The sequence below is a fragment of the Balaenoptera acutorostrata genome, chromosome 9 (assembly GCF_949987535.1).
Source record: "Balaenoptera acutorostrata chromosome 9, mBalAcu1.1, whole genome shotgun sequence".
In the NCBI taxonomy this organism is placed as follows: domain Eukaryota; kingdom Metazoa; phylum Chordata; class Mammalia; order Artiodactyla; family Balaenopteridae; genus Balaenoptera; species Balaenoptera acutorostrata.
Window position 1 is genome coordinate 6,933,992 of NC_080072.1, and position 15,721 is coordinate 6,949,712.

The window sequence follows — 15,721 nt, forward strand, 5'->3', positions numbered from 1 at the left end:
TTGAGCTTTTTCTCCACCTTCAGTATTTGGTCTTTGCTCTGCGCTCTCTCCTGGATGGCTGACTCATTTATGAGCGCTGGGTCCAGCGGCTGCTGTGAGTCAGACACCAGGTTGAGTCTCTGGCCTTCTGCAGATGTGGCCGGGGTCTGGGGCGGGGCCAGCCAGGTGGAGTCCGGGACTTCAGACCCAAGTGTCTTGGGCTCCACCTGCCTGTGTTTAACTAACAGGGTGTTGGCTGGAGCCCCACGCTTCTTGCTGGCATTGCTGTGGGCTCTTTCCAGCCCATGCTTTGGGCTTTCACCTGCCCCGCAGGTAAAGGTGGAAGTGTTGCCCTAGGGGTGGTGGTGATGGAGGATTTATACCCGGCCCCCTCCCTGCCCCAATCAACTAAAAAAAGCCTCCTGGAGTTAGAGCTGGTTCCTTAGTTCCTTGGAGCTTGCCAGTATTCCTTGCCAGCAGGAAGGGGTAGTTCCATTTTACTGATTAGGAAATGGGTGTAGAGGATTTGTAATTCGCTCGATGTGTGGTCTGTGCCAGGGTTTATGGGGGTGTTGGCACGCCTTGAACACTGCTCCTGGATTCCAAGTTCTGGGTCTTGTACCTTCCCACAGAGAGCACTACTGGCACTCTGAAAAGTGGCTGAAGAAACTGCAGGGGTGTCCCCCCCGGATCTGGTCTCTACCATGGTGCCCCGATAGAGGATGTACTTGGTGGGCCCTCCAACTGGGAAGTCAGGACAAGCAAGCCTCCTTGCTACAGAACCAGGCTTTTTATTTGTGAAGAAGCTGGAGACAAATGAATTTGGGGGGCCAGAGGTGGGTTGAGGCTGCCCCATAGCCTCTGGGGAGGGAGGTCAGGGCCCCTGGGTTTCCCCAGGTGAGGGCTCTGCTTACCTGTGGCCAAGTGTGGTGCCCATGCTGCCCTATCTTGCAGGGCCTGGCACCTTGGGGTGGGTGTAGGCCTTGCCCTGAGACGTCACGGGGCATGGTGAGTGGCTCCTGGGGTGGGAAAGGAGGCATCTTGCTGGGGTGGGAGGTCTGGGGGGACTCTGGTGGCTCTAAGGTTCTCCCTTGAGGATGACAAGGGTGTTCCGGAGAAGCAGGGTGCTGGCCTGCAGAGGAGATATTCTTGATGTCTCCCATCTGCTGCTACCGCCTCTGTTACCCCACCTTGGATAGCTCCTCTGTCCCCATCCCTGTCCTCAGCAATAACAGCTACCATTTACTGAGGCCTCACTACCAATGACAGAAGGGAATGGTCCTGATCCAAGATGGGTAACTGTGGCCCTGAACAGCTGGGGCTGCTCCTGGCAGCCTAACCTCCCCCCAAGCTCCACCGCACCCCCCCATGCACCAAGACACTTGATAAGAGCCTAGAGGCCCAGGGGTGGGAGGCCAGGAAAGCAGCAAGAAGGCTTGGGGAGGCTGGAGGGCTCACCTTAGCATGCTTGAGCTGCAGCTCCGCCAGCTCCATGAGGTTCTTGCGGAAAGAGGAGACGCGGCGGGATCTGAAGTCCATGAGCTCTGGAGAAGAGAGGAATGGGGACCCTGGCAGGGTCAGCAGTGCAGTGGCAGGGGCACCAGGGCCGTGTGGCTTACCCTGCTTGGCTGAGTCGGAGAGGCGTTCGAAGCGCTGGCAGCACAGCTGCTGGTGGCTCTCGGCGGTCCGCACCTCCCGGTTTCTGGTGCGCGCCTTGTCCAGTGCCTTGTTGGCGTTCTCATAGTCTGCCAGCGCCCGCAGCCGCCGGTACAGCAGGTCCTGGGGTCGGCAGGGGCACAGGATCCCTGGCCCACGGCCCTTGCCTGCCTGCCCGCCCTCCCTGGTGGCTCCAGCCCTGAGGTCTGCTCTGGGGCCACCTCTCACCTTGGCTGCCTGTGAGTCGCGCACGTAGTACCTCAGCATGTCCGACAGCTTCAGGTCCTCATCAGAAGCCACTCGGCCCTCCAGTTTCTGAATCAGGAAAGTGGAGGCTGGGAAGGGAGCTGGTGTGGGGGCAGCTAAGGACTGGGGGTGCTGCTGTTCATCTAAATACCAAGTAGGGTCACTTGATACCCACGCTATGTCAAGCCCTGAGGTTCAGGGGAGCAGGCCAGGGAAGGCTTCACAGAGGAGGTGGCATCTGATCTGGATCATGGGGGTTGAGTAGGGATTAGACAACAGCAAAAGGCTTTGCAGTTGTGCAGGCCTGGTATGTTTTCAGGGAACCATAAGTTCAGTGGGGCACTTGGGCAGCAGTGGGCCAGATCACAACAGGCTTAAGATGCAAGCTAGGGAGCTTTGAGCTTTGTGTCTTGGGTAGTTTCTAGGAGGGATAGGGTCACTGAAGGGCCCTGAGCAGGGAAGAGATGGGGTCCAATGGACATTTTAGGAAGACTGGCACACTCCGGTGACTTTCTGGGAGAGGAGTTCAGGAAGAGTGTGTCTGGGGCAGGATGCTGGCAGCACAGAACAGTCTGCCAGAGGCACGCGGCACATCCTTCTAAGTGCCTCGCCAAGCCCACTTCCCACCTCCTCCCCCATCACCACACACCCACACTTGAGGTTGGATCACTGTCTCCACTCCATCTCTTATTAAACTAGTCTGGAGAGTGAGTCCAGGGCCTCACTGAGCCCCAGTTATCATTGAACATTCCAAAATGACCCTGCAGCTTTCCCCTCTCCCGGGACACTCTCTTCCCTGCAAAGGATCATTGGGTGGCCTTTCAACACAGAAGGCAGTACTCACCCTTAATCGTTCAAAGAGCTCTGCCAATTTGAGGAAGCTCCTAGGAGACGGTGGGGGGGAGTTAGGCAGGGGTCTTAGGGGTTGCTTAAAGCTTCCCTGCCCTTGGGTCCCCCTTGGGGAACCCTCCCTCTCTTTCTCTCCCAAAGCCCAAGAGGAGCTTCTGCATCTCCCACTAGAGCTGATAGTAGGCTTCCATGGAGTGACCCCTCATGGACAGACACAGTATTACAGGCAAAGAAAGAGGGCAGAGGGGCGAGAGGGAGTCCTCACGTCTTTAGCTGGTTGACTTCCTGTGTTCCCAGACTGCTCAGTGCAGCTGAGATAGGGATATAATCATCTGCCAGGCCTGTTGGGGAAGAGCCCTCTATCAGAGCCCCTTGGTCTGCACGTCAAGCCCCACCCCTGGTGTTTGTGGCCACGGACAGACACAGGGCATTTCCTGCTCTCTCCTCTCCCCTGGGGAGTAGGGCCACTGGGGAGAATCCAGGGTCCCTGGGGCCCTGCGTACACTTATGAGAGTGCATGACTCGGTCTGCCCGAAGGCAGGCGTCCCGGATGCGGGTGTGGTACTCCAGCAGGAAGGTCCTCTCATGCTCGAAGAAGTCATCCACCTCCTAAGGGAGCCAGACAGGACCCACTCACACCGAGTCACCAGGAGCAGCGCAGCCTCGGGCTCCCGGGCGTGGCACAATCTCCCTCTAGGCAGGGCCCCATCAGTGGCTTCCCTCCCACAGGCACCCAGGGTCTCAATCCTTGCTGGGGACTTGAGGCCCTGGGTTGAATCCAGAGAGGGGGCCCCCCAAGTCACCTTGAGCCCTGACATGCCAGTGATGAGGGCTTCATCTGCAGACTTCACAATATTCCTCAGAAACCCCCCAAGGAGCTCCTTCCTGTTCTTTCCTCGGACACTCAGCTGAGGCACACGTAGGGAGGGTGCAACGTCAGGGTGGGCATTTGCACCTCCCACCCCGGGCATATACCACTCGCCGAGCTGATGAGACAGAGACCTGAGCCCACTTAGAACCTTGCCCCCCACCCCCACGGGGGACCCCAGCTCACATCCTGGCCATATTCCAAAAAGACAAAGAAGTTGTGGTCTCGACGCAGGGTGGGGTGGGCCGCCAGGCGCTGCAGAAAGACTTCGTGCATCGCAACTGTCTTCTTAAAGATGGCCAGATACTCCCTGCAGAGGACGGCAGGCAGCTCACGGGCCCTCCCTGGCTCCTTCCCCCCTCCTGCCCCCTTGCCCCTCGGCAGCCCTGGAGTGAGGAGCAGGGTCCTAAACATCCATGGGGGACAGTCAGGGGAGAAACCCTGGGGCTGTCAGGAGAGGCTGGGCTGGGGCTTTGTCACAGACAGGAAAGGGGGGCGGCACTCACGCTTCCAGCTCCTCCTTCATTTTGGCAAACTCTTCCCGTGTGATAGAGCTGTCTCCCTCACCCAACTTCTGCAGTTTTTCCCTCGAAGCCTCAAAGTCTGGCCTTGGAGGGGCTGGGGGGATCTGCTCCAAGGAGGGACAGAGCTGGAAGTCCTCTCGCTGTTGAGAAGGCCGTCACCCGCAACCCAAAGCCTGGCCCAACCTCCCGGCCTCCCCCGGGTGCCCAGGCCGGCCTCTCCTCACAATGAGACCGGCGTACTCCTCGTTTTCCACGTAGGCATTGTGTAGCCAGATGAACTCCTCATGATATCGCACGACTGAGAACTCGGTCTGGGCGAAGTGAGGGACGCAGCTCTGGAAGCCGGGGAGCCTATCTGAGGTGTCTTTCCTCCCCTGCCCAAACCCTACACCCACCAAGCTTCCTGGGCACCCACTTTTGGGCCTCGCCAATCCCACATCCCAGGGGAGGCCCAAGTTGGGGCTCACACGTCCATGACTACCCTCAGGAAGGTGGACAGGGGATGATAGGACTTGGGGCCTTAGGCAGAGGCTGTACGAGACTAGACAAGATGCCCTCTTTCTCAGAGGGTCAGGGGCCAAGAGCCAGGTGGAGGAGCAGGGCCCAGAGGCTGCGCTGGCATCTGCGCGCCAGGCGAGCAGAGGCTGCGGGAAGGAGGCTCCTGAAGCAGCCATGTGAACCCCACTCCCCCCCCACCCCGGCTCCCACGCAGCCTCACCTTGGTTTGAACAGTGAATTTCACCTTGTCCCGCTCGCTGACGGCATCAGAGATCTCCACCTGTAAGGAGCTGTCTCCCTGCAGGTCCACGGACATGGAGGAGGGCTGTGGGGGAAGGGAGGTCCCTGACATGACTGACCACGGCCCCCCCCGCCCATCCTCGCCACAGGCTTCTGGTCCTCCTGCAGAGCCCACCTCAGCAGCACTACTTCCACCACGCCATGGGGTCGCCGGCTGTTCCCCCCCACCTCCCGAAGGATCCTGATAAGTCACTGCTCAGGGATTCACAATGACACTTTCCCACCCCTCCATCCTCTGAAGTAGGCAGCACTCTCCCCGTTTTATAGGCCTGGAAGCTGCGACCACCAGAGAGGTGAAATAACTTGGCCGAGATCACACAGCTGCAAAGTGGCAGGGCCAGATTTGAACAGAGTTTCTCGGTTCCAAATCCCATGCACTTCCTCAGTTACCTGCCCACCCCTTCTCAGCTTGTTACCTCAGGTACCTTTCACCAGGTGTAAAGTGAGCTGGATGAGACGGTCCCACCCCTTTTGAGGGGCTCCTGAGACCATTCCATTCACTACGTTTGGTGCCAAGAGGCACTGACTTGGAGGCCAAGCACTTGTATTTCTCTAAGTGAAAAGATCCCTGAGGCACCAAGTTACTAGTTCATTCTTACACTGAGCTATCTCAACAAGCATTTATTGAACACCTGCTATGTCCACACCATTGTGCCAAGAGGTACTAGGGAGAGAGGTAGAGGCTCAGAAGCCACTCTCCCTTCAAGTACTACTCACCAGTATATAAACTGGCACCTGCCCACCTCTCACACCCAGAGGCCTCCCTCTCTCCTCTCACAGGCTTTAGCACTTATTTGGGACACTGTGGGACCACTCTTAGACTTCTAGCACCATAGATTAATTTTACATGGCCTTGAGCCTCATATAAATGCAGTTACACAGTATATACTATTTTGTGTCCATGTTCTTTAGTGAGACCCATCTATGTCATTGAGTGCAGTGTTTCTTTTTCATTGCTGTGTAGTGTTCCATCATATGACCGTATTGTAGTTTATCCATTCTACTGTTGGTGGTCATTTGGATTATTTCAAGTTTGGGGCTATTATGAATAAAGCTGCCATGAACATTCTTGCATATATCTTTTGAGGGACCTAAGTACTCATTTCTGTTGGGTACGAGAATGGCTTGGTCAGAGGGTAGGCATGTGTTTAAAACGCTTTCATAGATACTGCCAAACAGTTTTCCAAGGTGACTGTACTAATTCACACTCCCTCCAGCATTGAATGAAAGTTCCAGTTGCACCACATCCTTGCCAATATTTAGAACTGTTAGTCCTTTTTTTTTTTTTTTTAAACGTGATGATCCATTTATTTATTTATTTATGGCTGTGCTGGGTCCTCGTTTCTGTGCGAGGGCTTTCTCTAGTTACGGCAAGTGGGGGCCACTCTTCATCGCGGTGCATGGGCCTCTCACTATCGCGGTCTCTCTTGTTGCGGAGCACAAGCTCCAGACGCGCAGGCTCAGTAATTGTGGCTCACGGGCCTACTTGCTCCGTGGCATGTGGGATCTTCCCAGACCAGGGCTCGAACCCGTGTCCCCTGCATTGGCAGGCAGACTCTCAACCACTACGCCCAGGGAAGCCCCCCAGAACTGTTAGTCCTTTTAATTTTAGCCTTACTGGTGGAGGTACAGTAATACTGCATTGTGGGGACTTCACTGGTGGTCCAGTGGTTAAGATTCCATGCTCCCAATGCAGGGGTCCCGGGTTCAATCCCCAGTCGGGGAACTAGATCCCGCATGCCACAACTAAAAGATCCCACATGCCACAACAAAGACCAGCGCCACCAAATAAATAAATACATCTTTAAAAAAAAATAGTGCATTGTGGCTTTAACTTGTACTCCCTGGTGAGAAATGATATTGAACACCATTTCATGTACCTATTAGACATTCAGATATCTTCTTTTGTAAAGTGCCTATTCAAGTCTTTTGCTCCTCCCTGCCATCCTCTTTTAAAAATCAGATCATCTTTCTCTTATTTATTTGTAGGAACTCTTTAAATATCCTGTAGACAAGCCCTTTGTCAGTCATATGTTTTGCCAATATCTCCTACTCTATGGGTTGCCTTTTCACTCTATTAATGGCTTATAATTTTACAAGCTCAACATATCAATCTTTTCTTTTGTGGTTTGTGTACTCTTGAAGAAGCACTCCTACCCCAAGGTCATGAAGATATTCTCCTATTTTTTTCTTCTAGAAATTAACAGTTTTAGGTCTATGATCCATTTTCATATATTTATATGCAGGTCTATGATCCATTTCATTCATTTTGTATGCAGTGTAAGGTATGGGTTGTGATTCATTTTTGCCCTATATATAGCCAGTGATTTTAGCACGATTTGTTTAAAAACACTATTTTTTCACTATTGATTTGTTTTAGTGTACACCTTGGTAGAAAATCAATTGACCTCATAAGTGTGATCAGTTCTGTATTCTCTATTCTGTTCCACTTATCTATATATCTATACTTTTGATAATATCACACTCTCTTGATTACTGTAATTGACAGGCAAAGTTGAAATCAGGTAGAATTAACTTTGTTCTTTTTCAAAATCATTTTGGCTATTGTAGGTCCTTTGCATTTCCACATAAATTTTAGAATCAGCTTGTTAATTTCTACCCCCAAAAAACTTTCTGGGATTTGGTTAAGATTACATTGAATCTATAGATCAAATTGAGAAGGACAGATGTTTTTACAATACTGAATCTTCCAATCCATGAACATGGACTATCTTTCCAGTGATTTAGGTCTTCTTTAATTTTTCTCAGTAATTTTTTTATATATATATAAATTTATTTATTTGTTTATTTTTGGCTGCGTCGGGTCTTCGTTGCTGTGTGCGGTTTTTCTCTGGTTGCGGCGAGCGGGGGCTACTCTTCGTTGCGGTGCGTGGGCCTCAGTAGTTGTGGCTCGTGGGCTCTAGAGTGCAGCCTCAGTAGTTGTGGCGCACGGGCTTAGCTGCTCTGTGGCATATGTAATTTTTTATTTTGCATATTTTGAAACTGTTATTAGGTGCATAAAATTGAGGAGTGTTTTCCTGTTGAATTGACTCTTTAATCATTATAAAATGTTCCTCTTTATTTCTAGTAATACTTCTTTCTTGTCTTCCAGTCCGAAATTGATAAAACCACACCAGCTTTCTTTTTGTTAGTGTGCTCATAGTGTATATATTCCATCAGTTTTTCAATTCTGTGTCCTTATAAAGTATGTCTCTTTTAACAGAATTAAGTTGTTTTTTAAAAATCCAATCTGAAGATTTTTTAAAATAAATTTAGTTATTTATTTATTCATTTATTTATGGCTGTGTTGGGTCTTCGTTGCTGTGCACGGGCTTTCTCTAGTTGTGGCAAGTGGGGGCTACTCTTCGTTGCTGTGTGCGGGCTTCTCATTGTCGTGGCTTCTCTTGTTGCAGAGCACAGGCTCTAGGCGCGCAGGCTTCAGTATTTGTGGCACTTGGGCTCCGTAGTTCTGGCTTGTGGGCTCTAGAGCGCAGGCTCAGTAGTCGTGGTACACAGGCTTAGTTGCTCCGCGGCATGTGGGATCTTCCTGGACCAGGGCTCGAACCCGTGTCTCCTGCATTGGCAGGCAGATTCTTAACCACTGCGCCACCAGGGAAGCCCAGATGTTTGTTTTTTAACTGTAGTTTTTGTTCCATTCATTATTATTGTAATTACTGATATAGTAGGCTATAAACCTGCCATCTTACTTTTTGTTTTCTCTTCATCTCATCTGTTTTTTGTTCCTTTATTCTTTCTTTCCTTATTTTTTAAATTAATTTTTGTTGGAGTATAGTTGCTTTATTCTTTCTTTCTTGATTTCTGTTAGATTAGTCAAGTATTTTATGTTATTTCATTTTCTCTGTCATATTTTTACTTACATATTCATTTGTTACTCTTCATTTCTCTATATTTATAGGATAATTTTGAAGAAGGCAATGATTACTCTGGAGGACATGGTCTAATAATAGATTTTCAAAGAGTCTGGCATCTACAAAGGTTAGGGGTGCACCCTTCAGTTTGACAGTCCAGTACATCTTCAGAACACATAGCATCCACTATTACTGGTAACAGTAATAGTAATATAATAGCTAACACTTATATTTGCTCTACCTATATGCCAGGCATTGCTCTAAGCAGTTTATATATATTAACTAATTTTTTTAAAGATTTTTTTTTGATGTGGACCATTTTTAAAGTCTTTATTGAATTTGTTACATTAGTGCTTCTGTTTTATGTTTTGGTTTTTTGACCACAACGCATGTGGGCTCTTAGCTCCCCCACCAGGGATCGAACCTGCACCCCCTGCATTGGAAGGCAAAGTCTTAACCACTGGACCACCAGGGAAGTCCCTGTGTTAACTAATTTAACCGTGAATATGAACATAGATAAACACTGAAACAGATGCTTTCTGTTCCATACTTTGGTCTCTCACCCCTCTCACTTCTTCAAATTCCACTTGATCCCCACTCCTCACTTCTTGGCTTCTCCAACACCCCCATGGCAGGCTCTTCCTCTGTCCAACTGCCCCCCACCCCCAAAGTCTGGCTCATTGGTGCAATAGGCCCCCAAGTCCCCTGTCTCCTTCCTGCTTGGTAACTGCTTGAGGGAGATGGGACTTCAAAGATGGACCACAGCTGCTCCATCCTTATCCTCAGTCACAGCCCACTAGGCACATTCCTCCTACCCCTAAAAGTGTGCACATCTGTATGCCCCACCCCTAACCATCCTTGGTACAAGGATGCTCAGAAACTATTTGTTGAATGAAGTCAAGAGGAAAGAATGAATGGTCTCATGATTACATGAACATAGATACACAAGTGAAGCCATTAGTGCTGAACAGTATTCCCTCACCTTGGGAAAGGAGTAGGGTACTCCAGCCCCTTCTCAATCCCTAACATCCTTCCTTCTTCTTCCCCATCAAACCAGCATGAGTCGGTCCTGGGGAGGGGATGAGTAAGAGTGACGGGTCCTTTTCCATCTGTCAGGGCCACGGTAAACCCTGCCTCCTTTGGCATCCTCACCAGCCCCCATGCTGATGCCACAGAAGCGCCCCACCCCCTTGCTCAGGTCTCGCCTTTCTCTGGCTCATGCGTGGGCACGAACACACACACACACACACCACTCCCTGATTGGGCATCACTGGGTATCATGGAGTGAGGTGAAGATTGGGAGGGTGTTTGCATCCTTTCTCTACCTTGCTCTCCTTCCCAGCCTCTCGATGCTCCTCCATCACTCTCGTTCTCGACTACAGCACACAAGAATTCCGCGGCGGGTCACTGCCCGCGCGCTCCCTTAGGTTGGTCCCCGGTAAATCTCCCCGAGAAACGGACCCGGTGGGGATCCTATCAGCTGACAGAGGAACTCTCCCCTCCCTGCCAAGAAGTCACCTGGAGCCGGGCGTGGTTCCACGCCGTTCCCTCGCAGCCGCGCCTTTTGATTGGGTAGCAGCTTTACCGTGCGGGACGCCATTGGCTGCAACGCCTGTCGTTCCTGTGCCCAGGCCCCAACTTTTAAGGGGCAGCGCGGAACTGAGAGGGCCAGGAACAGGCGACAGCGTGGGGGATGGAGTCGGGGCGGCGGGGGGCCTCTAGGATCGCAGAGGTCTAGTGTCGCGTCAGCCCACGCCCCAGGCTGGCTGACTCCGGCCCGCCGCCCCTCTGGGCCGCGCCTTCTAATGGCCTGGCGCGGCCTGCGCGTGCGCACTACCGTAGTCTCGCGCCCTCCAGGCGGTGGGCGGGGCGGCAGGCCAGAGGGCTGGATGGGAGGGTGGCGTGGGTGAGGGGAATGGGGAGCCGAGGTTGGGGTGGCGGACTAGGGACGAGGACAAGGGCTAATGTCTTTGGAGAAAGGGGTTCCGTTTGGACATCCGCTCTGGGACATGAGGCAGTGGCTGGGTAAGCCGCAAAGGGCGGCGAGGGGGCGCGACAGGGCCCGCGGCCAGGGCGCCCGAGGCCCGGCCCGGACCCGCGGGCGGTCGCAACTGGAGCCTGGAAGCAGAGGGGCGCAGACGATGCGAGAAAAATTGTGGATGCCCTGGAACGGGCTCATCGTGATCGGGAAGAGAATGGAGCTCCTGGGTAGAAACACGCAAAAGCCTAGGATGTGGTACCCGAAGCTTGAGTCTGAGGACTGGAGACTGGAAGATGTGGAAAAGGCAGTCTTGAGAGGAAAGTCAGGCCGGAGTCAGGAAAGGATGGATGTGAAACGAGTGCGCAGTGTAGCAAGTGCATTACAGGCTTCCGCGGGTTTGCGGAAAGACAACTCGAGGTGTGGGGAAAGCAAGAAGTCAGAAATGAAATAGAGGCTGAATCTGAGCATGCAGGGACTACAGCGGGGTCTAGGGGGGGATTTGGGTTTAAGTAAAGGTTGAAGTTTACTGGAGTGGGAACCAGTGGAGAGGACTCGAGATCCAGAGGATACGAACTAGGGCAGAATGCGGAGGAGCTGAGGTCAAGTGGGGAGAAGCTGAGGTCAAGTGGAGAGAAGCTGAGGTCAGGTGGAGAGAAGCAGAGGTCAAGTGGAGAGAAGCTGCTGTTCAGCGGGGAAAGGCGGGGATCCAGGGGAGAGAAGCTGGGGACTAGTGGAGAGAAATTGTAGGGTTCAAGAATGGGGAGCATAAATGAACAGAAAATTGAAAGAGTGGTGGAAGTTACTGGTGATGAAAGATTGATAGAAATTACTGATGCTGAGATGGACATTCCTTTTGAAAAGGTAGAGGAGAACAATGAAGAGATTGAGGAAGGAGTGGAGGTTGAGGAGGATGTCTTGGATGAAGTGAATGATAATACTGATGAATCTGTTTCTATGGAAGAGAAAGATTATAGACAAAGGTACCAGTGAATGAGGCAGATGAAGGATTTAAGGTAAAGAAGGAAAGAGAAGGAGACGGGAAGTATTGCAAGTCAGAGAGGAGAAATTAGAGACAAGCAGAAAGTTACTGACCCTGAAGGGGTAAATATGAGAGGGAAAGGAGAGCATCTTTGCCTAAGAGAAGAGAGAGTGGGAATGAAGAGCTACTGGGGATGAAGGTGGAAACCAGGACCAAAGGAAGTGAAGAAGAGTGATAAAGAGGGGAATGGAACATTTTGAGAAGAAAGAGAAGATTTGTTAATGTGTTGATAGGTAGAGGAAAAGTGGACATTGGTTTCTTGGAAAAGAGCTGTGACTGAGGAGCTTATAGAGAAATGTTTGAGAAATGGATTTGGGATAGGCTAGAAGGATTTAGTTTAACACATGATTGGGTTTATGAGATGTAGGAGAATGCATAGTGAGAAAAATGGAAAGTTACAGCAGGATAAGGATAGGTCATGAAGGTTGTGGACAGAGATGCAGGCTGGAGTGCAGTTTCTGAGAGAGGATCCTAAAGAATAATGAAGGGCTCCAAAGTGACAAAGGCAAGAGCAGAGATAAGAAAATAAAGAAGTGAAGAAAAAAAGTAAGAAGCCAAATCCCACAACAGTGATTATGTTTGTTGGATTTTAAAGTTATTTCCTTTACTATTTCTGTACCCTCCTCTCCCATGTAGCCAATTTTACAGTGTAATGGGACAGGCCTCTCGCAGGGCCCTGTATATCTGGACTGAGCCCAGCCTCCCTGATCTTCCCTGTAACTAGCCCCCAGATTGTATCCAGAATAATTGCTGGGCTCCACTATTTTTTTTTTAATATATAAATGTATTTATTTATTTATTTTTGGCTACCTTGGGTCTTCGCTGCTGCGCACGGGCTTTCTCTAGTTACAGCGAGTGGGGGCTACTCTTCAATGCGGTGCGTGGGTTTCTCATTGCAGTGGCTTCTCTTGTTGCGGAGCACAGGCTCTAGGCACGTGGGCTTCAGTAGTTGTGGCATGCAGGCTCAGTAGTTGTGGCTCACGGGCTCTAGAGCGCAGGCTCAGTAGTTGTGGCACTTGGGCTTGGTTGCTCTGCGGCATGTGGGATCTTCCCGGGCCAGGGATTGAACCCATGTCCCCTGCATTGACAGGTGGATTCTTAACCACTACGCCACCAGGGAAGTCCCGGGCTCCACTATTTTTTGAAAAATATGTATTTATTTATTTATTTGACTGCATCGGGTCTTAGTTGTGGCACGCAGGGATCTTCATTGCAGCACGTGGGCTCTCTGGTTATGGCATGCAGACTCTAGAGCATGCGGGCTCAGTAGTTGAGGCGTGTGGGCTTAGTTGCCCCGTGGCATGTGGGATCTTAGTTCCCCAACCAGGGATCAAACCCCGTCCCTTGCATTGTAAGGGGGTTTCTTAACCACTGGACCACCAGGGAAGTCCCTGGGCTCCACCTTTTTAGTCACTTCACCATGATCACCATTTCCACAAGTTCCCCTTACCTCCACATCAAATTTGAATTTGAAGTGGTCTCAATTATTTTGTATTATTATTATTATTTCCATCTTTGACTTTTAATGATGCATCTAATCACATGGACTTTTCCCCTTGTGTCTGTCTCCTTTGGGGCTTTCTTTTATGTCTTCCACATGCCATCCACCATCCATTGTCACCCCAGGGAAGAGAGAAGATTCTCTGAGTATCTAGTGTCAAGGCATCAATATCAAGACTCTTGAGTAGGGATCTAAGAGGTGGCAAAAAAGCAGTCATGGATACTTAGGATGAAAGGAATACGTCACCCTTTCTCCTCCACATACTTTTTAAAGTCTATACAATTTCTGAGGGGTAGAAACTTCATCATATCATAAGTCTCATAACACAAATTTATAATAGCCTCATGTTTTTTAATTGTTAAGTTTTCTACACACCCCTACCTAATTTTCCCATCTCCAAAAGTGCTGTTAAACTCTATACCATATTTTAGTTCATATAGTCAAATCTAACAGATAATCTATCAATTCCTTTTTTTTTTTTTTTTCCTGGCAATTTCCTTCTTGGAGTCCTTTGTCCTCTGGGTCTGATGTAGGGTGGCTCGTTCTAGGCTTGTTCCAGAGCTGCTTTCCTGAGCTTCTTAACACTTCTCTCTGTTTTTCTGTATTGGTTCTCCTGCTGCCTGGATCTTAGATCTTCTTCCCCTTTTTTGTTTTACAGCCTCATTTTGGTCAACCACATCATTTAATAGCTTCCAAAGAAAGTAACCACGGGAGGTAAACTTTGTAACACCTTATCTATCTGAAAATATTGATTCTTCTCTCATATTTGACTGATAGTTTAACTGGGTGTGCGATTCTAGGTTGGCAATGTTTTTCCCTTAGAATTTCGAAGGCACGCTTTTCTAACTTCCAAGTGCTGCTGTTTATAAGTACAGTTTTGTTCTCTGTACTTTTTAAACTCTATGGATGTGACCTGTTTTCCTCTCATATGTAAATTACCTGTTTTCTACCACACCACGGCCCAACCTGCACTCTCACCCCATTTTCTGTGGTTTTCAGGGTGTGGGAGCCTGCATTATACTCATCTTTTTTTCTACTTATGTCACCCTCTTTTTCTTCTACTCTCTGGATAGAAAATGTTATTAACTTTATCTTCTTATCCTTTCTATTAGACTTTTAATTTTAACTCTGTTGTTCACTGATTGCTTCTTATTTTACATAGAGCATTTCTGTTTTTGTTTCATGTACATGTGCTCTTAGCTCTCTGAGGAATTTTCCTGGTTTTAAGTTTTCTTCTGGTTTTCACATTGTTTCCTCTGAATTCCCTTCCACCCTTTCTGGTGTGTGAGTGTGAGTGTGTGTGTGTGTTGTTGGAGGTTTTCCTCAAATGTTTGATATTTGTCTGTTCATATTTAAGAACAGGACACTGAGCAGAGCTAATTGGAAACTCTAGGTGCACAGATGGGGCTTGTTAATTGATGGGCTTCATTCTAAGGTGACTGGAGCAGCAGGGTTTTTTTAGTGGGTACCCTCAAATGTCAGAATCTGTAGATCACATTGCAGGAACTCTTCAGTTTCTCCAGAGAAGATTCTCCAGTCTCCTATCTGGGGATTATTTGCATGGCCACCACTGTTGAGGTGCTGGCAGCAGGGCAAGGGGGATAGGGTCTTGGATCCAACATTCAGCACACCTATTTTCACCCAGTCCTTTTGTTTTCAGCTCAGTGCTCACCACTACTTTCACCTGTGCCTGGTGGCCCTGAGTCAATGTTTTGCAGACTCAATTTCTCCAAAGAATAAACAGTCTGATATCCTGCAAGGGGTCATTGCCAGGCTAAAAAGGGCCGGAGAAGGGATTTGTTGAGTTTAACTGATTTATATACAGACTTCTAATCAATTTCCCTGTTTTCAGCTCCATGACTTTCTCCTTCCACCTGAGGTATCTGGTCCCTTCAGGTCCTGAACTTTTGGGGGGACAAGTAGAGTGAACTGTTACTCTTTTGGTTTGTATTCTCCTCTTTAAGTCCCAGCTTCCCACACTCTGCTAAGTTAGTTCCCCCTCCATCTCCAAAATTTTGTTGACTTCTCTGATCCACTGTTGTCTGCTCTCCTGCTCCTTTTGTCTTTCTGGGGGTTTTTTAAGTTTTTTTAATTAATTAATTAATTTATTTATTTTTGGCTGTGTTGGGTCTTCGTTTCTGTGTGAGGGCTTTCTCTAGTTGCTGCAAGTGGAGGCCACTCTTCATCGCGGTGTGCGGGCCTCTCACTATCACGGCCTCTCATGTTGCGGAGCACAGGCTCCAGACGCGCAGGCTCAGTAGTTGTGGCTCACGGGCCTAGTTGCTCTGCGGCATGTGGGATCCTCCCAGACCAGGGCTCGAACCCGTGTCCCCTGCATTAGCAGGCAGATTCTCAACCACTGCGCCACCAGGGAAGCCCCTGTCTTTGTGGTTTTATACCATATTTATTCC

The 15,721-nt window shown here is 49.7% G+C and overlaps 1 protein-coding gene across 4 annotated transcripts; it reads right to left on the reverse strand.

Moving 5' to 3' along the window:
• Window positions 1-792: 792 nt before the first annotated feature.
• On the reverse strand, window positions 793-10,582 carry SNX32 (sorting nexin 32). Of its 4 annotated transcripts, XM_007170960.3 has the most exons (14): window positions 10,115-10,582; window positions 9,772-9,858; window positions 4,841-4,945; window positions 4,347-4,457; window positions 4,105-4,226; window positions 3,785-3,908; window positions 3,534-3,638; window positions 3,234-3,339; window positions 2,996-3,071; window positions 2,726-2,765; window positions 1,864-1,950; window positions 1,599-1,784; window positions 1,438-1,523; window positions 793-1,111 (listed from the first exon to the last, which is right to left on the reverse strand). In XM_007170960.3, the coding sequence occupies exons 3-14, from the start codon at window positions 4,934-4,936 to the stop codon at window positions 976-978; spliced, it is 1,275 nt and encodes a 424-aa protein (XP_007171022.2). In that variant the 5' UTR covers window positions 4,937-4,945; window positions 9,772-9,858; window positions 10,115-10,582; the 3' UTR covers window positions 793-975. The 4 variants fall into 4 exon arrangements, with proteins under 4 accessions (XP_007171022.2, XP_007171023.2, XP_007171020.2 ...); XM_007170961.3 differs by lacking the exon at window positions 9,772-9,858 and having other exon boundaries at window positions 1,599-1,758; XM_007170958.2 differs by lacking the exon at window positions 9,772-9,858.
• Window positions 10,583-15,721: the final 5,139 nt, after the last annotated feature.